This window comes from Ptychodera flava, chromosome 20, assembly GCF_041260155.1.
Source record: "Ptychodera flava strain L36383 chromosome 20, AS_Pfla_20210202, whole genome shotgun sequence".
NCBI lineage: Eukaryota > Metazoa > Hemichordata > Enteropneusta > Ptychoderidae > Ptychodera > Ptychodera flava.
The window spans coordinates 25,896,992-25,921,664 of NC_091947.1; the positions used below are offsets into that span (position 1 = coordinate 25,896,992).

General features: G+C 36.4%; 1 protein-coding gene across 1 annotated transcript; it reads right to left on the reverse strand.

Annotated features, from left to right (window-relative positions):
- Positions 1 to 1,309: 1,309 nt before the first annotated feature.
- Positions 1,310 to 17,016, reverse strand: LOC139120421 (failed axon connections homolog). Its single transcript, XM_070684823.1, has 6 exons — positions 16,747 to 17,016; positions 11,583 to 11,715; positions 10,937 to 11,133; positions 9,729 to 9,940; positions 7,715 to 7,831; positions 1,310 to 3,300 (listed from the first exon to the last, which is right to left on the reverse strand). Exons 1-6 carry the CDS (start codon positions 16,845 to 16,847, stop codon positions 3,152 to 3,154), a joined length of 909 nt encoding a protein of 302 aa, XP_070540924.1. The 5' UTR covers positions 16,848 to 17,016; the 3' UTR covers positions 1,310 to 3,151.
- Positions 17,017 to 24,673: the final 7,657 nt, after the last annotated feature.

Below are 24,673 nucleotides of genomic sequence, written 5' to 3' on the forward strand. Positions count from 1 at the left end.
AACAGTTGCTTACACAAATACAAGAAAAAGGTACAACAACAGAAAACGGGTCAGAACTTATTCAGAACATATTTCATCAGGCATTAGAAATACAAAAACAAGAAGGATTTAGTCCACCTCTGGAAAGATACCTAAGACATTATGGATTGAATGGATATGAAATTTAGTTAACGAGAGTCGTTCAGAAAAAATTCCACAGAAAATTTTCTGAAAACTGTAGAATGACAGACATTGAACATGACATCACAAGTTACTAAGCAACATTCGAAGCCCGGTATTGCGAAAGCGGTATTGCGAAATTCCCTGCTGGAAAGTTCCTGCCTGAAAACGTCCCGATAGGGGTATTGCGCAACAGTGTTCCGGTAGGGGAAAATCTCGTTCCGACGACTCCAAACATAGTGAAAAGGGAACAGCCAGCAGATAAAATTCACATCCAGAAACGAGACCCGCACCTTCGGAACTGTTCCGGTACGGGTTGAAGAGCAGACCGGCTCCGGTACGGCTCAGTCAGAATCTATCTAACAAATGAGAGAGAGAATAGAATGTCGTTCCGTTTTGCTCAGTGGGGGTGAGTCATAGCGCATTGCGCAAGTCCAGGACCTGACTCAGCAGGGAATTTCCCCGCTTAGTTCAGGACAATGCACTGCGCGTGAGTTCATATATAGGTCAGGGTCGCACTTTAGTTACATGGATGGTTAAATTTTCCTTCGCTCCATTTAGATAAATGAATAAAATGGGTGTAAAATTCTTACTGTATCCCAAACCCCAATAAAAATTTACTACTCGGGTACATCGCGCAATTACGGCGTAGAGTACTGATTCGGAGCCGTATAATCACATTAAGTCGGGCCTCGGGCCGCGGACAGATATTCGGACTCTAAAATTTGCTAGTTCTTTTCTTATCTTTATGGGGGCTCATTTTGAAGCTCTTGGAGAAAGACAAACTTTCACCGTCTTAGCTTTTTTTAACCGTCTCTGTTTTTTTCAAAATCGAAGATTTTATTTTTCTCCATCGAGACAACACAGGGATGGCGGTTATTTTGAATTTTACTCTTTGGTAATTTGTTTCTCATTTACTAAAATTTGCACGGTGACCCCCTGATTTTTATTCTTGATTTTGAAAGAGAACGGTTGAACGATTCGTTGTGCATGTGGAAAGTCTGAGCAAAAGTTTAAGTCTTTCACTTTCGAGACGCATAGTACCGTAAAACCGAATACGTGGTGTCCCGTGTCTGTATTGCCATTCTTTTAAAATATCATATGTGTTATGGTTTTGTGATCTGAATTTTTATTTTTATTTTTTGTTGCGGCAGAATCCTTATGCATGCGATTTTGACGCACGCAAAACTAATCGGGGTCTAGCCCCTTCCCAGTGCGTCTGCTTTTATGATCGATGGCCCCTTAATAAATTGGCAAATACATTCCCAGTGATACCCCATCGTTTGGATGGATATAATAGTTGAAAGTTGGTTACTCATAATGCCAATAATGTAAGTGATGGCCACATACTGAAACTGATGAACTGCAGTTCGTAAGTAGACAAATAATGTCGATCCTTTAAAACAAATTATCATGAAGTCTCTTTTAAACACAGCATATCATGATCAACAGCTACTTTTCACCCATGCATATAATGGTCAGTATTTTTTGTACGGTACGTGCTGTACCCATCATCTCTCCTGCCGGGAACTTAGGCATAGACAGTAGTCTTCCCCTCTACTGTCTATGCTTTAGGGAGCGTTCGATTATTATGAGGGGGTTGGTCGGAGGAAATCGGAGTATACCCATCGTTTAAAATGTTGTTCTCACCAAATTCCTTTGTCTCAAATATGACCCTCTCCCTCTACGAAACTTGTTGAACATGACTCCCCCTACCTTCAATTTTACTGTGGCCTTTATAAATCTTTCGATTTTGACACAGATATGTCGTATGTCGAGAGCTCCCCTATAGTGAAACCGGCTCAGCGAGATAGCGTAATGCCAGTTAGGCCAGAGTCACGGAAGCTGCGAGGCGAACCAGGTGCTGTGAGGTGAGAGATGTGAATGCCTCACTGACTTGAAGACTGAATGTGTCTGCTTGGAACAATACTGTGTAACGCTAAAAACAATGATCCAATGGTCTCATATCTTTGTTCATTGCATAGTTTTGTTTGTAAATTAAGCAATAAATCACCCTTAACCATAGCAAGTCTATAAAGTGAAGGTCAAAATGGTGGCATACCAGAGGTTTTTTTATCAATATTGAAACAGTATATTGTAATTATGGCATAAAATGTTAACAAAGGTATTATTTCTCTAACTGAGATCTTGCGAATATCCCAACTGTGCTATATTGCAAATATAGCACTGTTATGTCACATCTTAAGCAATCAGAATGCTGTATTTTTGCCATCAATACACTATAATATTATGTCATTTTTATTTATTATGCACATGAGTGTTTCAGAAAGTTGCTTCTTTTTTGCATTTAAGTTATCATGATACAACATGAAATATAGGACACAATTATTTCACGGACGCTAGCTTACAATTTTTCCGGTTGACAAGCCATATACACCATGGAACAAATAGATTATATTCTGAGAACTTACTGTCCTAAACCAGGTCAGTTCTATGCAGGGTTTATATTATAGGACACTTAGTGCGGTGCATTTTGCATAAATAGTTGGGAAAATTTTCCTTTTGTAAATTTAAGTCTTCTTTACATATCGTTTAATTCATGCCAACCTAAAGAAGTAACTCCCACTTGACATTCGACAGCTTTAATGTTTTTCACTCACAGACACCAGACTTGACATTGTTCACTAACTTAGGGGTGATTTTGGCCGTCCTTGACATTTTCTTCCAAAACTGGGTGGTAGACATATTTGCATGTAAGTCATTCAGGTGAATAGATACTCAAGAATCCACAAATCTGTCTTGCAGTCACACCATAAACCATACAGAAAATACAGACAAGTAAAAACAGTGTAAAAAGCAAGAAATAAAATATTAACTCTCATGCATGAAACATGATTTTGTAACTCAACAGACCCTGTTTAAAAAGCCTGGTACCTTGTTTGTGATTGTTATCATCCATTTAAACAACTAAAACTGTGTAAAAGCCAATTTCTTTTGCTTCTACATGATTTTTCTGTTTTCTAGTGATTGTCTATTCAGAACTTTTAATGACTGTTGTGTCTGTTTCCGGCCAAGCAAAGAAGCCCGTCCAGTCCTGGTCCCCCATGATGCACTGCTCCCAGTCAGGCCAAAACCGAACTTTCATTCTGTAGCAGTATTCACTAAGGTTGCTGCAGTCACCTAGGAAATAAAAAAGGAACTAGATTTAGTGATAGTCTAAAACTCTGTTTTGAGCAACCTGAAGGAACGAGAATGTTTGAAACAATTTCGCAGCAGTGTCATCCCTTATGAAAATAGTCTGTAGATATTCTATTGAACTCTGATATTCTATAGAAATTCTGTATATTTTATGGAAATCTGATGGAAATATGCTTCCATTGAAATTCAATTGAAAATTTTCAATACAATTCTGTAGAAAAATTTAAATTTTATAGAATTTTAATGTGTATAGAAACTTTAAATTCTATTGAAGTTTGCTGATAATTTTCTGTAGAAAATCTGCAGAAATTAAACATATTTTTTATGGAATTTTTCAGTTACATAGCTTTTGTGGAAATTTTTTTTCTGTTTTTTTTCCCCACAGTTTACACTGTTTCAGACTTAAGTTCATGTTTTTGCATGTTGGCATGAGCTTTGATAAGAACTCAGTGACATATATATAGCTGGTTTCAATATGGAAAAGGTAGTGACATATACCTATGGAGAGTTCTAAGCACATTCTCGTGTACCCTTTAATTCTGAAAAGTTATTTTCATTTACACACACGTGCCAGGAAAATGTATACAGTTTCAATTGTACCATTCCCTTTTGCCATTGCTTTTGTACATTTCATGACTGCACACAGACCAACCTGACTCTCTTTGTTAGATCCCAGGTCAAGTGAGCTGACATGTGCCTTTGCTTTGTTATGCAAATAGTTTCCTGCCTTTACAATGGGCTGATTACATAATAGTGTAGCCACGCATTATTCATTTGAACTTGAGGCAGTCCACAGTGCACATGGCTCTTATGAAAAGTACTAAAGTTCAACTCCAAATTCCATGGAAAATTAGGATCCAAGGTCCATTAGCAGATTCTAACAGTGTTATGGAGAAGGGAGCTCACTAATATTCACAACTGTAAGGATCCACATTGCAGCATCAACTGAAAATTACGTGAGTTAAAATACACAACACTTTAATTATGCACTTCGCTGAGTTGACAACTCAAACTGCTAGACTGGAGAGGTAGGCCTTGCATTCATATGTGTAGGTTGCTTTATATTTTGTAGTCCCTGTATGTTTCATCAAGTTTCGAACGATTGTTAATCATAATTCTTTAGAAATAAACTACATGTTTATAATTTACTTGCTGCCTGATTTTTTGTGAGTTTTGCAGTAATTCATTGCATTGGTATCTATGGCAATATCATACGGTGGTACTCCTTACTTAATAAAAGTTTAACACATATTGTTGTCATACTTTCTAAGAGATTGAACTCGTATAAGACAAACAAACTTCTGTAAAAGAGTGCAGAAATTAAATACAGTTCTACAGAAATTCTACATAAAATTCTGTAGAATGTGGTATAAATTAAATATACTTCTACGGAAATTCTTTTTAACGTGCATTGAATTTTCATAGAAATTCTCAAAAGTTCTACAGAAATAATACAGAAAGTATGTTGAATTTCTACAGAAAAAGGGGGCCAAAACTCCATTAAACTCCGTTAATTTCCATAAAGGTTCAGTAGAATTTCTGTAGAAATTCTGTATCACTTTAATTGAATTTTGTCATCAATTTCAATAGAATTTCTACAGAAAATTTTCATAAGGGATTCCTTGTGATTGGCTCAACTAGCCTGTGTAGACAATATACAATGAATTATTACAAACCTACAACTCTTGGCGTATATGCCATGTACTTTCGTCCCTTTTCTTTTGGAGGTAAACTTGTTGCTGACACTGACATCTAAAATTCCTAGCATACAGGTACAGTAGCTCTCTACCGTTCACGCTGTCTGCGATGCATTAACTAGCTGTTTTTAGCTCCCATAGCCATATGTATATATGGCAATGGAAGCTATTCTTATAGGCTAGGGAAATGTCTGTATGTATGTATGTCTGTATGTATGTCTGTATGTCTGTATGTCTGTATGTCTGTCCGTCAACATCAAAAACTCCAAAACCGCTGTACATTTCATCTTGATATTTGGTGTGTACATGGATGATGGGCTGTAGATGAGATTTTGTTCAAATGAAGTTGTCATTGCCAAAATATGCAAATTAAGTGAAAAAATGTAAAAACAGTCAAAATTGAAAAAAACTCAATAACTACTGAGCAGACATGAAAAATTAGCATGTAAGTACTTTGGGCTGACATGAAATGATTGTGCACATCTTGGGTCAGTATCTTGGACTTGCTATTTTTCATGAATTTTTTTGTAATTTTCTCCCATTTTTGGTCCAAAAATCTTCTTCTCTGAAACCACAAGTCCGATTGATTTGAAACTTGGTATGGAAGTGCATAGGAGTGACCTTTCCCAAATTTGGGCAAATCGTGGTGAAATTTGCATATTTTTAGTTTACACGTCCATAGACTCCCATATATAATGCAGATCTCCAGAGACTCCCATGTATAAGGCCACGAAAAATAAAAATTTAGTTTCTCATCGTATTCATATTGCAAAAAGGATGCAGTGACACAATTTTTAGTCCCCACGGATGAAGTCCAGTGGGCTTATAGATTGGGTCATGTCCGTCTGTTCGTCCATCCGTGAGTCCATCCGTTCACGCAGATATCTCGGATATTTTGACAAAATGTCATCTGACCTTGGTGACCTTTGATCTCAAATATACATATTTGTCCATAACTCAATAACCACAAGTGCTACCACCCTTCATATATGGTATGATGGGACACCTTATGACGCCACATATTGTACCTCATTAATTATGCACATATCTAATTTTGAGCGAGCCACTAGAGCTAGAGGTCTGATTTTTGGTATATAGGGATAACTTAGCAATACAATTTTTTTGACAAAATGTCACATGACCTCGGTGACCTTTGACCTCAAATATACATATTTGTCCATAACTCAGTAACCACAAGTGCTACACCCTTCAGGTATGATATGATGGGACACCTTATGATGCCACATATTGTACCTCATTAATTATGCGCATATCTAATTTTGAGCAAGCCGATAGAGCTAGAGGTCTGATTTTTGGTATATAGGGATAACTTAGCAATACAATTTTTTTGACAAAATTTCACGTGACCTCGGTGACCTTTGACCTCAAATATACATATTTGTCCATAACTCAGTAACCACAAGTGCTACACCCTTCATATTTGGTATGATTGGACACCTAATGACACCACATACTGTACCTCATTAATTATGCACATATCTAATTCTGAGCAAGCCAATAGAGCTGGATGTCTGATTTTTGGTATATAGGAGAGAAATTTTTTTACCAAATGTCATGTGACCTCGATGACCTTTTACCTAAAATATATGTTTATGTCAATAAATAAGTAACCACAAGTGCTATGTCCTTTGTATTTAGTAGGATGGGAGACCTTATGACAACACACGCTTTACCTCATGAATTATGCACATATCTAATTCTGGGCAAGCGAATAGAGCTAGAGGTCTGATTTTTGGCATATAGGGATTAATTAGCAATATATTTTTTTTTCAAATGTCATGTGACCTCGATGACCTTTGACCTTGATTATACATATATATATGCATATCTCAGTAACCACAAGTTCTATACCCTCCAATTTTGATAGGATATTAGACCTTAAGATGTCACATCTTGTACCTCATTTATAATGCGCATATGTATTTCTTGGCTGGCCAATACTGCTAGAGGTCTGATCTTTTTTCCCGATTTAGAACCATAACTTAGACATGCCTCATGTGTTTCAAATTGGGAACAACGACATAGACCTATGTGCCCATAGATCTCAACATATACACTCCAGTGATACTTCTTAATGACCACATTTTCCTGCCCCATCAAGACTAATACTCCTATTACAAGTGGGGACTATGTCATTGTAAATGACTTGTTGAGTTAATGGTTGTATCACAGTATTCGATATATCTAATTCTGTATTTTTTCCATTTTATATTCTGAATAAATACATTAAACATATTTCACTGTCTCCAGTACATTACATTTAAGTATTTTCACTCCATGCACTTTATCCCTTTCACACATGTTCAAATATCTGACCAGAGAACAAACACTAAATAGTCCAGGATGGGAGCTACAGTGTCATTGACGCTATTTTTTTAATTGACTAATTTCATGTTCTTGCACAATGAGCACATGGCTACTACAAACTTACCTCTGAAGCTTTTTTGCAGAGTAAAGCGGGATTATGCTGGATTATACTACACAGAACTCTTATTCATTGATGTCCTAGGGGTGTATTGTGTGTATTAATATTGAAAGACTCTCTAAGACACAAAGATTACAGCAAAGACTCTCCATGGACCACTACTCTAAGCATGCTTCTAACTTTCCTGCTTCTCAGACCATACAATCATGTAAATCAGGATTTATCACGTAGCAAATGTAAACTATTAACTCACCCTTCAACAAGGCTTGCTGTCTTGATCCTTCCATCTGCCATAATGTCTGTGCAAGCTGACCAAATATTGCACAGTCTTCCTCGCAGGGCTCATCGCCAAACAGAAACTGTTTATCACCTGCAACAAGGACATTGGTCAAGTTATCAAACTGCAGATATCAAATGATAGACATTCAAATATACCACAGAATCCCTGGTTGGTAGAAAGAAGACCAAACAAATGTGAACAAATTTGGAAAACCATGCATGCCTAAATCCTTACAAAACTTTCAGTACACTTTAAAAACTTTTTACTTCACTCTTCACTCAAAATAAATAATCAACTCGCATTTCCAGAACTTTCTTAAGATTTCCAAATTATGTCGCACTCTTATTAACCAGTGAACGGACTGCCAATACAACTCTGTAGTCCTTTTCTGAGAAATTCGTATCTGCAAATTTGTGATGATTTAAGTTACTAATTAGGTCATCACTAAGAAGCTACTTATTGAATTTGAAAACTGTACGATCAATACATGTAGTACAGTGGAAACAATGTTATGAGCAAAATACGAGAATTTTAAATCAACCAAAAACTTACTATGTGCAAATAAGGCCATCTTTTCGAATTGACAAATCAAAGTTTACTGCTATAGGACAAGAAATTGAAGAAAAGAAGGTTTTTAAAGAAAGCCTGGCATGATGTGAGAAGAAAAATCTTCAAATTTACAAACCCATACATGTCTTACAACTTTGAAATGCAATATGCCACTCCCTAGGAGTGTCCTGATTAGATTAGATTAAGATATGTATAAAACTGGATATTTAAATTTTGAAGATTTCTGAAAAAAGTCTGGCATGATGTGAGAAAAAAATCTTCAAAATGTAAATACCCAGTTTAATACATGTGTTAATCTAATCAGGACATTTCTAGGTAGTGACATGTGCACTTCAAAGTTGTAATCCATGTATTACAGAGAAAGCAATATTTAACAAAAATGCAAATTGGCCTGAAAATTCCATTCCATTACCGATTTATTTAGAAGAATGAAATATCCTTGCAACTTCATGAAAATTTGACTGTTGTCGGACCAACAATGCAAAGGAGTAAAGAAACTTGAGAAAAGAATGAGGAAAACAAATGAAAAAATTAAATATGCAAATTTTGAGCTAATTTTAATATGAATGAATAAGAGCATCCCAAGAAGGTACACATTAAATTTTACAGGTTTTAGACCAGTTGTATTACCAAATATTAGAAAAGAATAGCCCAGATATTGACATATGCACATTTTAACATTGAACAAAACTGAATGAGGTCATCCCTTGGATCTTAAAATATAAAGTTAATTACTATCTGACAGATCTGAGTAGACTTTAAAAAAAATTCTGCAAAAATATTGAAACATGGATACAATTCTCGAAATCTTATACATGCATATTTTACAGTAAATTTGGCAAGACTTAATAAGGGAAACCTTAAGAAGCTGCACATCAACTTAGAAAGCTATCAGACTGGTGGTATCAGACAGAAGCTGTGAGACCAAAACTGAAAAAAGTCATCCCATAAATTTTCATGTGCTGATTTCCTCATTATTTGATCCTATCAAAGTTAAGTCATCCAGAGTGACATGAGGACCAAAATATGAAAGCTTTCTGAGCAGCAGTTTCAGAGAAGAATTAAATGCAAAGCTGACTTTAAAAAACGAAAGATGGACAATGACTGACAATCAGCCTATCTGAATAACTCTGAGTCGAACACATTGTTGAAAAGTGTAGACAATGAGAACAAAATCTGCAATTTTTGTCATATTTATTATTTTTGTTCGACAAAACATTTTCTTCTGCTCCCTGAAGTATTTTGAAATACATTTGTATTGGGCTTGCCATGCATTGTTCACAATATACAAAGATATTGTAAACAAAAACCAAAACTAAAATTCAAATTGAAATTCAGTTTTCAATGATAACACTGGACCTTATATACACATACATACTGTGTGTAGATGAAATGCTTCGAGTGCCTGTGGTCTTACCTAGAAACACAGACAATGCTCTGATGTCCTTTTCAGCAATGCTGTAGATCTCTTCCTCAGTGTGTCGACTAATCCCCTGGTTGTAGAAAGTTTTCTTTACCCCTCGCGTGGCCATCAAAGGCACTATATGGCTGTACAAGAAGCCCTTTGGAAACAGCTTGGCCAGTACCAGTGTAGAGTTTTTGTCCACCCATCGGGAATAAACAAGTGTCCTACACACAGGTATGTTGATTGAGCAAACCAAAAGATAAAAAAGAGAAAAATCTTGGTTAGAAATCTTTAGTGCCTGTACCATTGAATTTTCAGTGTATCATTCTTAGCAAAGCATCTGCATGGGCATACCCTGGAACAGGAAGGAAATCGATGGAAATATACTTGAGTGTTTGATGTGACAAACTTAATTGTAGGGTACATATACATGTTCCCTGCTCAGTGTTTGTTCCATAACTCCTAGAGCTTTCAAAATCAGCCCCAACGAATGGATCAGAAAAGAATTGTAAACATTTCAGAGTCTGAGTATCTGTCCCAAAGGAGCATTCTGCCTTAAATATACAGAATTGCTCAACGGGTACATTCTCCAGAAGACTATAGAATACATCACTGTTGGCGTTATTTTACTTGAGATTTTATTCGCCAGGGCTTAAAGGTATACAGTCACCTGTAATCTAAATATACCCATATATGGTCAAAGGGGCGTTCCTTGGTATTCAAAATGCCCATGCGAGGGCGCTGTTTTTAAAAGCGGCCACCCGCTTAAAATCTGTGATTGGTTAGATTTTCTCTTTCCATGGTAACTGTGGCAAAATTGGAACAGGTGACAGTATACCTTTAATATATGTCCCTGAGGCACCTTCTTACCATGAAGAGAGGTTTCAATGTTTGAAATTTGCAGCACCCTTATGCTAAAAGCACTTAATATGTGAGCTGAGGGGCAAATTCAAACACTTTACACGACGCTTCTTTTGGTATATGTCTTGAAATATAACATTTGTGTGAATGTAGCATATATTGCATGGCTGACAAATTTTCAACAAACTTTTGGAATCAACTGTTCAAATATTTACACTGTCACTTTTACATATAGATGATGATCAAAATCATTATTATTGTTCTTCAGTCTTTTCTTTAAACAGGTATATTCCATAGCACAATGTATGGTCCTGCCAAGTATTCAGTCACCTCCACCTTCCCTGAATGGAGTATCTTACCAGTAGAGTTCCTCCTCGACCATCTTCTGGAAGGCCCTTGCCGTAGCTCTCTGTGACGGACTCAGATGTTTGTTTAGATCCACGTTGAATTTGTCATTGAGGAATTCAATGATGAAGCTGGAATCACTGATCACTACACCATTGAAGGTGATCCAGGGAGTTTTGCGCTTGGGTGACATTTTGAAGGAATGTACGCTCTATTAAAGAGGATGAGAGGGAGAAAGACAGAGAGGAAACAGTCAGACACACAGATATAGGCAGAGAGAAAAAGAGAGGAGAAAGGGGAGAAAGCAAATGTGATTCTCACCGGATGTCAATATTTGACACAATGTTTAGATAAATTATAGTTTTGTTTTGTTTTTTACAATTGCCACACTGGGCTTGCCACATTCACAATGAAAAGATGTATGATTCGGTAAATTATGTCTTTGTTCAACCCTTCCATTGGTCTGTACCTTGTCAGGAAAACACATACGCGAGAGCTATCAATTAAGGCTATTGATTTCATTCCCTTTCTCTGCCCCAATGGTTGTGCCTGTATGTGTGAGTGATGGGTTTCAGTTGGATGCAAGGACAAACTTCAAGTGACGACAATCTTCCTCTACAGAAAACAAACAGAGAAGTCAAAAAGATACTTGATCCCGACCTTATATGGAATTTTGGCAAATCTGAGGTATGTCTCCAATTTCAACGGAAACGGTGACAGGCTTGGTGCATATCTTCCTCGGCCTACTTGATGGAGAATCACAGTGTCTTGAGGGTAGTCAGTTATCTTCTTGCTGTAAAATGATGTTGAGATACGGTTATTCAACTTCTTAACACTATACATAGAAATATAAATCAAAAACTAGGTTCAAGCGCATCAAAGAATGAGCCATGGAAACTTGCAAAAAAGCAATGGCGTTTGCTGGATGGAGCAGAAATTCATGATCCAAGAATTGAGATGTCACAGATGAGAGGGTATCTTCTACCCAACCAGATGAATGATGAGATGCTGCACTGTCATGCAATCACATATGTGCAGATACTACTACAGAACCCTTTCAGGAAATACTTTACTGAGACGATTTTTAATGAATCAAATACTAGCAGAAAAAATGTTTCTGACGGTTCTTTATGAGTGATTCTTGACAATGTTTGTTGTTTTTCTCCTTTGTTTTCCTCCGTAACGATTCTAAACTTCTTCTTTCTTGTAAAGCATGTGTTCAGTAAAGTTATATTTGTACAGAATGAAATAGTATCAAACTGCTATGTCCTAAATAACAAACAACTGATGTACTAGTATGCTATTCCAGTAGAGTCCCACAATGTTTCTCTAATTGGACAGAAGAACTACATGTCTAAAAGACATTAAAATTTCATTGGCTGTTATTTTTCAAGTATTTCCATTACAATTTTTCTGCTTGTAAAATGACGCTCTACTCTTCTCCCAAATTGGTTACGAAACGCCAAGGGCTTGATGGCCTTTTTGTATACAGCTATATACAGCTATCAGATGTCAGAAACATTACTGTCAACATCTGAACCGCAAGCTTTACGTCAATCATGTATGTACTTTGTATTGCAAAACACTTTACATGGAAGAAGTACTAGAAAATACCATTGAAAGTTAATGCTACAATAACTTCACGAATGCGCAAGCACTTATAGAACCCTGACTAACATTGACTAAAAGTTTATTTTACGGCTATATGCATTCTTAACTGGACAAAACTGTTGTACACAGATATGATTGAAGACACATGTGCTTGGGTCTATACTACGTGGAATTACCGAACCTGCCTAGAGATGAATAAAGACTGGTGATAATGACAATTCCTTGGCAAGACTAAATCAACCGGCGACTGTGGCCAAAAGCTAAACTGGTAAATCAATAATCAAACACTTTACTGCTCAACAACACTAAGGGAGTGCAACGAGGTAAAATTACAGAGTTCAAGGTAGCATCAGCTGTGGCATGAAACCACGTTGATCGACCAACTATATCGTATCACTAACGAAGGAAGTACCGACGTGTGAAGTTGCCTTCATTTCCTTTAAGCTTACTTTTGTCATAGACGCCCATGTATAGTGCATGAACATCTTCGATGAAATTCCAAAATCAAGGTTTTGTACACATTTGCACTTTTAGCCACCCTATTCTAATCGAGTACCTGCAAGATTTGTGATTCGACAGAAATTGAAAATGAATTTCACTTTATATCTGTCTGTCCCCTTTATCAGAATTTAAGAGAATCCTATTTGCCAGTCTGGTCATATAGACAACCTTCAATTGAAAATTTTATTCTCTTATGTCATCTGATAACAAAATTATAATATCAAACCTTGCATTATTTGTGTACAAAGCTTTCAATTTGAGAAAAGAGTATTTTTGAAGTATTGCATTTCCTTTTCTTCTTTTGTTTATCAATGATTTATTTATCTCTGTGTCTGTTTACTTTAACTTATTTTCTGTATATTTTGTGATGTATGCGATTTTGGCCGGTGGCCTTCTAGAGCAATAAACCATATTAATGCATAGATATTGCTAGTTTTATATTCGAAAAAATTGTTCATAGTTTATTCATAAACTACCATACAGTGAGTCAACGTTGTAAATGAAATCCAAAAATCAAATATTTGTACACACATACACTTTTTACCTGCGACTTCAAGCAAAGAACATTTACATGAACCATCAAACATATTTAAATATACAGATATAGCTTGTGTTTCATGGGGAAAATTGTTAGTAGTTTGCCCAATAGAGTCCTGTATATTATTGATATTTTTGGACGAAGCACTATATCGGCCACATTTTGTCTTCCTTTAAGGGGAGAGCTAGAGGACTTCAAAATTACAGCAAGCCAGAAGGGGGATTTTAATGCATTGTGAGTTTGTTAGGGGGTTCGAAAAAAATCTGAGAACTTGCTTTTAATCAGCCCCTTCAAAGGTGATTATGAATGGAGCCTAAGACTGAGCAGTGAAAAATGAATCGATCTAAGAATTCGCCTTGACATGATGGCTCTGTAAACTGCTGACAATATTTCTATTAATTTAAAACCACTAAAGAATATATATGCGTGCGTCATAAAAAGCTAGTGTCGAACATCTGCCCGCAGAAGTGCGCGCTCAATACACGGTATTTTTACTGCTCATCCACCCCAAATAAATAGTTGGCTATATCATTATAGTTTGGGAGGGACTTGAAAAAAGTGTTGATAGAAGGGGGAGTTGAATTTTTTGAGGAGCCCCCCTTACCAGTATTTGTTGATGCAGCCTAAATTATTACCGGAAGAGTCAGCTCAGGCGGGTAGACGCACGGAATTAACTGACTAATGCGGCTCAGTCTCTGAGATAACTCATTTCAATAATGTAAAAGGCCAGACGTTTTAGGCATACACATGCAAACACGTTTGGAATTGTACCAGTCCATAGATACCCACAGGCCTGAAAAAAAGACGCCCCATGGTGTAATTGTTCCATGACTTTGTCAACTTGCAAACTACAACATCAGTATATGTTGCTTGGCAGGACAAAGGCTTGGGCTGCATTCACAAACATCTATGGAGAGGGGAGGTTTCGGGGGTGGACTTGAAAACATTAACAACATGCCAGGGGGCATACGAAAATAACTGGCATTACAGTAGGGGAGGTTACTTGATAATTTATTGAATATTATATTCGTTTCCAAATACCTTCTGGCACTTTCATTTCCTGCCATTTCCATTTCGGCACGCCCTTCGGGCGCAAGTTTTAAGTTATATTAAACAATTTAATAATGGTACAAGCAGCCGCCTTGAAGCAAAAGATTTAGGTTGTCATGATTTCCACTCATCCAATCCTTCTGTTGTGAAAGACTGTACCCTATAATGACTGAAGGTTTCAACTTAACCTTTCAATAACAATTTGGGAGATAACGTACTTGATAGCATTCTCCCATTGACAATACAATGGGTCTAGGTCAGTGTCAAACGTTCATGTTGCCATATGTGCATTTCCATTTTTTGTGGGGTTTGACAAGTTACAAACTATTTAGAATAGTGTATATGACATCAAGAACAACTGGAAGCTTGCAGGTCAAACAACCTTTGAATAACAATTTGGGAGATAATAACCTACGAGCCAAAATCCTCCCATAGACAATATCGTACTCGATCGATTATAGTTTCCTCCCTAATTTTCATGTGCAAAAAAACACTGACCCTCCTCCTGCGCGTCACAGTCCGTATTTATAATATCTTAATTGACATATAATTTCTCATTTGACCTTTGAAGTTTCAAAGAATACCTCTACATTCTTAACCTTAACCTCTTAACTTAACTCTTAACCTTAAACTTTAACATCATATATGTTATTCGGATCTGCACATTCAAGCACCCCATTCTCATCACATACATTAACATCAGTTGTCAAACATTTATAATAGCAGAGATTGGCTAGATTTATATTGTGAAAAATTATTTGTAGTTTCCTCAGAAACTACAATGTATAGTGAATCAGCATTTTCAATGAAATTCTAAAATCAACAAACAAGCTCTTAACTTGATTGGAACTAAATTGAGATAATCGGATATTCATATTTTTCAAATTTCTCAAAAGTCCCATATAGCTGAATGTTCCAATATTACAAATTACTCATTAAAACAAGTGTGTAATTAAAAAAGAAAAGCAGATGAGCTTACATTTTGCAGGTTAAAACAACCTTTAAGTTACTTCACCATCCAATTATCCCAAATTAGTTCCAATCGTGTTACTAGTAACCACCTTAGTCTGATCAAGTACATCAATATCAATTATCAAATGTCTATAAATACACAGATTTAGCTAGTGTTGTATCGTAAAAAATTATTCACAGTTTCCTCATAACTACATTGTATAGTGAATCAACATTTTTTTGAACATCCAAAATCAAATTTCTTGCATACACATGCACTTGTAACCATCCTCTTCTATATTGGGAAAAAATATTCTGTTTTGTCATAGACTACCATCTATAGTTGATGAATATCTTCGGAGAAATTCTAAAAATTCAATTTCTTATACACATATGTATTTGTAAACACCCCATGCTAATCTAATACATTATGTTATCAAAGTCTTTACAAGAACAGATATTGCTGCTTTATATTATAGAAATAACGGGCGACGCGCTAACCATTAACGTTTATTTATGGGCAAGGGCGAGAGGAAAGCCAAAAATTAACGGGCGAGGCTTGCCTTGCACATTTTATTTTGTGATTGATTATGATTTACGTTTGAGCTGAAAACTTACGATACTTTGAGTTGTTAATCTTATAATTCATATTCACGGGCATGTAAACAGACCATTACTGTGTATTTGTGGTCAGTCACGTGGTTCAGCTCGACCAATCAAAATGCGACAGCCAGGGCATGGTAATATAATGGAAAATACGTGTTCATAGTGTTTTTAACATCCATGTATAGTACAGTGTGAATCAACGTTATCGACGAAATCAAAAAATCAAATTTATTGTACACACATGCACTTCTTACTTGCCACTTCAAGCAGATTACATTGACATGATTATCGAACATACATAGATGTAGAGATATAGCTTGTTTGTTGGGTATTTGAAAAAATCTGAGAACTTTTTTAACCCCCCTCCCCCGAGGTGTTTGTGAATGCAGCCTTACATATGCGTGTTGATCGATATCCTCATGTTACTTACTATCGTATACTAAGGTAAAGTTGCCTTGATCATGGAGGTAGGAAGGGACTATACCTCCATGCAATGACTAACCATCACTTGTAGAGGTTATGGATTGCGAAGATGTCGGCGCACTACAAGTTATATTTATCACAAACCTTCTAGCAAACAGAGCACGAAGCCCTACAACTGAGACCGTTGCAGCAGCCACCGCTCCCAAGGTCCACAGCACATTCGAACTAGTGGTTGTTGATGTCATGTCAACGTCGTCTCCGAAGCTGACTTCAGTGCCACTTTGGTTTGTGAACAGCACACCGCACAAGCAGACTAGATCTTGTTAGCTTGGTCTTATATGCACCCTCTTTACATGTATATCCGACGCATCGAACGTGTGGCAACCTTTCTACCTGCGCAAGGTATACGAGCATAAGAATAACAAATATGTCAGTGGAGGTCAAGGTTTAAAAGGTCACGCAACTCTCTAAGGCTAACTGGTAGGAGTCTAGTCTGTGCACTGACAAGCACAAGTTGCGGTCTGGCTTGTATTATAGTCTAGTCGGAAGGTAGGGTTCCCATGCACCCCATGGATGTATTTTTTAACCTACATTTTTGTAATCCTTAGGGTCTATATTTAATGAATTTTGATGTTCCAAAACAAATCGTGTCCCATGGGGTTCATTTGGCGCCATCTTTGCCGCCATCTTGGCCGCCATCTTGGATTTCAACAATGGGGTAGGGGTCACGTATCTACCGCTCGACGGAAACAGAAACAATAAAATACTATAAACGTTACATTTTTAGAAAGCCAAGATCATGGCCTTTTCATTGATATATAACTTAATAGGGATTAATTAATATTCGAACGTCGATTAGACTTTATATCGGCCATTGGCCGTAAATCGTAAAATTTGCTAAATTTCACACCCAATAATTAAGTTCCCGTTCCTCCAAACAATTTTTCATAAGGTATTTATATATTTTTTGAAAGAACTCAGTGCAATAAACAAGAAAAACAACATTAAAAGTATGTGTCTTGAGATTTAGTGGGTGTATGAGCTTGTTTTCTTATTACGCGGTATGCCACATATCCGTGTGTAACATAAGGGGTAGGGGTAATGTTTCCCTTTCTGTTTCGAATCATGAATGATGAAACCATAAAAATGTTACATTTTTTGAAAGTGCTGCATCAGACCTTTCTAAAATATATAGTTTTATGGGGAAAAGTTGCATAATTAAAAGTTACAAAGCTTAAACCTTTCGGTTTGTGTCGATTTCAAGTAATTTTTTAAGAACGAAATTACAACATATGGGGTAGGGGTAATGTTTCCCTTTCTGCCTCGAATCATGAATTACGAAACCATATAAATGTTACACTGTTTGAAAGCTCTGAAATTGGCCTTTCCAAACATGTATAGTTTTATTGGGAAAAGTCCATATTTTAAACTTACAAAGCTTATGCCTTTCAGCTTGTGTCAATTTTAAGTGATTTTTTAAGAACGAAATTACAACATATGGGGTAGGGGTAATGTTTCCCTTTCTGCCTCGAATCATGAATTATGAAACCATATAAATGTTATACTGTTTAAAAGCTCTGAAATTGGCCTTTCCAAAAATGTATAGTTTTATTGGGAAAAGTCCATATTTTAAAGTTACAAAGCTTAAACCTTTCAGTTTGTGTCAATTTTAAGTCATTTTTAAGAACGAAATTACAACATATGGGGTAGGGGTAATGTTTCCCTTTCTGCCTCGAATTATGAATTATGAAACCATATAAATGTTATACTGTTTGAAAGCTCTGAAATTGGCCTTCTCAAACATGTATAGTTTTATCGGGAAAAGTCCATATTTTAAACTTACAAAGCTTATGCCTTTCAGCTTGTGTCAATTTTAAGTGATTTTTTAAACAAAATTTAATATAAGGGGTAGGGGTAATGTTTCCCGTTCTGCCTTGAACCATGAATTATGAAACCATATAAATGTTATACCGTTTGAAAGCTCTGAAATTGGCCTTTCCAAACATGTATAGTTTCATTGGAGAAATTGCATATTTTAAAGTTACAAAGCTTAAGCCGTCCAGTTTGTGTCAATTTTAAGTGATTTTTTGAACAATATGCACAAAACAGTTAGTCCGTTGGCCAGGTATCGAAATCATCCCCTTTAAGGCATTTTACCCACTATGATTTTCTGTTAGCTAGTATTCTCAGCTGTCATAATCTGCTTATTTTCCATTTAACTGATGGTGTGTGAGAGTGTAACGACTTGTTTGTGAAGGGCTGTCACGCCCTCCGTAGTAAAATAGGAATGGGTTAGGGGTAACATATTTACCGCTAGTCCGAAACAAAAACAAAAAAGTACCATAAACAATACATTCTTAGAAAGCCCAGATAATCCCTTACCATTGGTATACAACTAAATGGGGATAAATCGATATTCAAAAATCGATTAGATTTTATATCGGACATGAAATGTAAATTGTAAAATTTGCTTAATTTCAAACCCAATAATTAAGTTCATGTTCCTCCAAACAATTTTTACAAGGTATTTATATATCATTTGAAAGAACTTAATGCAATAGAGAAGTCAAATCATTAAAAGAGTGTATCTTCTTGAGACTTATGGGGTGCGTCGATTGTTTACCTAATATATGGTATGCCGTACATCCCTCTATAATATACATTTAAGGGATAGGGGTATGGGTAATGTTTCCTCTCCTACCAAACGCAGCGAATAAGGAAGCCACATAAATATCATATCTCTTAAACACTAACGCAGTTGTTTTTCCAACAAGATATGGCTTGATGGGGTAAACTCAAAAATGATGCAGTGACAATGCCTAAACTCAAAAGTTTGTGTTACTTTACTGACATTTACTTGTTAAAAGGAACATAGAAAAATACTCTATGAGCATTGAATAGCACTAAAAGCTAAAATAGTGGTTAATAAAAGACGTTTCACTCATTTCAATAACTCAAATTAGGGAAAGAAAGTTAACAGCTATAATATGTCAAAATTATATATTCCAAACCCACAAACACTAAATTGGATGTCATAGTCGTCATGCAAAGTTGATATGACAGCAGCAACAATCAATCCCTTTTCTTAATTGTATCGCGAGAGATATATAAGCAATAAAGCACCACTTTGAAAGGATACCACACGGTTTCGACCGGTAAACAACATATACGCACGAACTTCAGTCGTGTGTATAAGGAGTGAAATGGTCAAAACCGAGCTCGAGTGGTGTACCCAACTTATAGGGGTTGTTTATCGCTATATTATATCAGTATATTGAAACTTGTGATGAAAATACAAACAATGTGAAAGAAACCCACTTTGGAGATAGGAATGGCCAACTTTACAGTATATCGTAAATACATGCACAGTCACGTGACCGTCTGGGCAAATCAGAGCTCACTATTAATAGTGTTACTTTTAATACCACACGGGAACACGAGAGAATCTTTTATCGCTGAAAACCAATCACCATTAATCCACAATATAGCTTCTCCATAATAAGATAAGATGGATCGACAACACTTTACCTTCCTTACCAGAAAACAAGAGATCATAACCAATTTTTCGAAATTATTTTACAACGCAGAACACTATATACTCCCAAGGGGGATTACATTTTCGACTAGGTACTAAAATTCAATAGCAAAATAATTCTGGAACTAAAACCCGAAAAGCCAAATGTCACAGAACGCATTCAAATTACGCAACTAAATAGTAAACAGAAGGCGAACAAACACTCTCTACACCAAGCAATAGAAGGCGAGACAAACCTCAGAAATGACTAAAAAGGCTTATATTCCCATTGACACCTCAATGTTTAAAATGCCTTGTGAGTGAATCTATCATTAGTTTCTTATCATGGATGACATTTAACAAATGTTAGACCCTGACGTCTTTGAAGCAAAGACCCTACAAACGGACGTTTTAGGGTCAATGCTTGAAGATACCATTCCCACCAGCATGATCGAATCAGAGAGACTAGATTGATCTAACTTTCGAGCTAGATCAGCCACCAGCAGCTGAGAAAAAATAAGTAAACATAATCATCAGAGTCAAGCGAGCTAGACAACGGCTTCACACATTATACTCCACAGAGAGGACATTCTTACACAATTCACAAAAAGCGTTCAAAAGCTTCGCTAAAGGCATTGTTCGCGATCCCAGGGACGGGCATGGCTGGTTGCGTGGCAAATGCAAAATGTTAGTCATGCTGAATCAAGGTGTAATCAAGTAATAGCTTATTTATAGATTGGGAAAATCCTAATCCTGATAGTAATGATGGAATATAAACTTTGTGAAAAGTTGAGAAAATTTGCCACTTCTTTGATTTGTATGTTTTACATTCCATGTTGTACTAGCCTGTACTATACATGAACAGTCAATACATCCGGCAAGTATTCTGTGCTGTTCTTTTATAGTTAGGTCCCCGCAATCCGAGATAAGTCTTTCTATAGTGTCAACCATTCTCTTCGATTACTGTAATCTACTCCAATAAATTCCCATTTAACTCATTTGTATGATTACAGGGAAGCCTAAGCCTATCTCTTACAATCTAAGATTTGAGATATTTGACAACAACACATATGCAATTTTCATATTTTTCATAGGCCTAAATAACACACAGAAGAAAGTCATACTCAATGTTTTGTCCAATTGAAAGTCAAATTTTCACCGAAACAAGTAGAGGTGGCCATCTGTAAGCCAAACGAGAATTAATATAGCAAAGATGGATATTAATTAAGCCTTTCCCATTTCCGATCCCAGTTACTCATACAACGGGGTATAAGCGAAAGCCAAGAATATCGAATGTGTTGAAACCTAAGTGGCCCCCATTCAGTACCACGTAGCCTACAGGTACACCTTAAAGAATACTTACCAGGCCAAAATACCGAGTGTTGAATTCCTTCAAAAGTGGCAACACCTGGAAAGACACTGCGGCAACCAATTTATCACCCTGATCTCTAACTATTTACCTCTACACCCAATAAAGCACCGGGGACTCAAGACAGTTGTACATCACAAACTTAAGAGAGCGATCGAAAACACTCGCTACACAGAACGCAGGATGGAAGGCTGCAAAGACGATTCTTCAAATAGGCAATAAAAGAGGCTAAAAACAACACAACATTCACAGCAACGACGACAGGTCGGGTTTTCTTCCTATACTACGGTACAAAACCAAACCAAAGGGTCTTTCAAAGGCCACTGCACTTCCCTTAAAGCCCGGCTCGAAATGGACTGGGATCATGATTAGTGCCAAGTATGGTTGGGCGTTTTGGGGCGTGGCTCTGCATAATGAGCCTGTTGGTAACGGTTGCGATCGTTCGCATTATCTGCGGATCTGTTTGCTCTCAGATCACGCTCAGGCTCGGACTAATATAGATACGTACAGCCTTCGTTTCAAGGTTCGTTTCAGTCATGCCATGGCAAATACTCGAAATAAAAAAGAAAGGAAAACTATCAACTTAATCAAACAAGATTTTGCTTGAATGAATTTACCGAAGTTTCAGGCCATATCAACGTTTGTTATGTGAATGATTCAGCTGCTGACCGCCATGTACATACGGAATATTGGCGCCATCTAAAGTCGAATAATTATCAAAAAGTAAAAAGCTTATATCTGGGCTTTCTAAGAATGTATTGTTTATGGTACTTTTTTGTTTTTGTTTCGACTAGCGGTAAATATGTTACCCCTAACCCATTCCTATTTTACTACGGAGGGCGTGACAGCCTTCACAAACAAGTCGTTACACTCTCACACACCATCAGTTAAATGGAAAATAAACAGATTATGACAGCTGAGAATACTAGCTAACAGAAAATTATAGTGGGTAAAATGCCTTAGAGGGGATGATTTCGATACCTGGCCAACGGACTAACTGTTTTGTGCATATTGTTCAAAAAAATCACTTAAAATTGACACAAACTGGACGGCTTAAGCTTTGTAACTTTAAAATATGCAACTTTCCCCAATAAAACTATACATGTTTGGAAAGGCCAATTTCAGAGCTTTCAAACAGTATAACATTTATATGGTTTCATAATTCATGGTTCAAGGCAGAACGGGAAACATTACCCCTACCCCTTATATTAAAATTTTGTTTAAAAAAATGACTTAAAATTGACACAAACTGAAAGGCATAAGCTTTGTAACTTTAAAATATGGACTTTTCCCAATAAAACTATACATGTTTGAGAAGGCCAATTTCAGAGCTTTCAAACAGTATAACATTTATATGGTTTCATAATTCATGGTTCAAGGCAGAACGGGAAACATTACCCTACCCCTTATATTATAATTTTGTTTAAAAAAATCACTTAAAATTGACACAAACCGAAAGGTTAAGCTTTGTAACTTTAAAATATGGACTTTTCCCAATAAAACTATACATTTTTGGAAAGGCCAATTTCAGAGCTTTTAAACAGTATAACATTTATATGGTTTCATAATTCATGGTTCGAGGCAGAAAGGGAAACATTACCCCTATCCTATATGTTGTAATTTCGTTCTTAAAAAATCACTGAAAATTTACACAAATTGAAAGGCATAAGCTTTGTAACTTTAAAATATGGACTTTTCCCAATAAAACTATACATGTTTGGAAAGGCCAATTTCAGAGCTTTTAAACAGTATAACATTTATATGGTTTCGTAATTCATGGTTCGAGGCAGAAAGGGAAACATTACCCCTACACCATATGTTGTAATTTCGTTCTTAAAAAATCACTTAAATTGACACAAACCGAAAGGTTTAAGCTTTGTAACTTTTAATATGCAATTTTTCCCCATAAATCTATATATTTTTAGAAAGGTCTGATGCAGCACTTTCAAAAAATGTAACATTTTTATGGTTTCATCATTCATGATTCGAAACAGAAAGGGAAACATTACCCCTACCCCTTATGTTACACACGGATATGTGGCATACCGCGTAATAAGAAAACAAGCTCATACACCCACTAAATCTCAAGACACATACTTTTAATGTTGTTTTTCTTGTTTATTGCACTGAGCTCTTCCAAAAAATATATAAATACCTTATGAAAAATTGTTTGGAGGAACGGGAACTTAATTATTGCGTGTGAAATTTCGCAAATTTTACGATTTACGGCCAATGACCGATATAAAGTCTAATTGACGTTCGAATATTAATTAATCCCTATTAAGTTATATATCAATGAAAGGCCATAATCTTGACTTTCTAAAAATGTAACGTTTATAGTATTTTATTGTTTCTGTTTCCGTCGAGCGGTAGATACGTGACCCCTACCCCATCGTTGAAATCCAAGATGGCGGCCAAGATGGCGGCAAAGATGGCGCCAAATGAACCCCATGGGACACGATTTGATTTTGGGAACATCAAAATTCATTAAATATAGACCCTAAGGATTACAAAAATGTAGGTTAAAAAAATACATCCATGGGGTGCATGGGAACCCTACCTTCCGACCCGACTATTAGGAGAGACCCATTAAATTTTCGCGCGGGGGTTGGGGGGTGGAGGAATGCATATGTCAGCAATTTTTCCCGTCGCTGAGACAGCAAGTTTTATTCTATTGTCAGTCCGGCATCAAATTATTTTTCCGCAAGCAGAAGGAAATTCAAATTATTTTTAGTAACCTTTTTTTTAATAAAAATATGCCGTTCATAATTCTACCTCAGCCTCGATGTCACTGGTTCAAACCTGTAACTTAAACTTTGTAACAACAGTTTACTATACATGTTTCTGCGATTTAAATTTTATGTAAAAGAGACAACTGGTAAAAAATCCTACATGAGCTGACTGGTCTTGGGTCAGGGAGTGCAGTATACTCCTGATCCCTCTCCGAGTTCCTTTCGTTCGGGTCGTTATTAGGAGCAAGACGAAAATATATTGCATATGTAATGTGATCAATTCTATGATGTTACAGTATGTAGTATAAAATACTGACATAACGTTCTCAGTAGATTTATGGTGACTGTAGTATAATAGTAGTTAAATAATAGTGCAGTGAGTCTAATAAACGTGAAGTGTGGGTGCATGCAGTTGTCATAATCAGTTCTTGTATTACTGTTTTTAAAAGTCAGCAC

Bases quoted from the DNA above. Each gene is read 5' to 3' on its own strand.
- LOC139120421 (XM_070684823.1), bottom strand. From the start codon at position 16,847: ATGACATCAACAACCACTAGTTCGAATGTGCTGTGGACCTTGGGAGCG. The intron at 11,716-16,746 runs GTTTGTGATAAA...ATCATTTTACAG, and splicing joins CGTGCTCTGTTTGCTAGAAG to CAAGAAGATAACTGACTACC. The intron at 11,134-11,582 runs GTCGGGATCAAG...CCTCTTTAATAG, and splicing joins TTGCCAAAATTCCATATAAG to AGCGTACATTCCTTCAAAAT.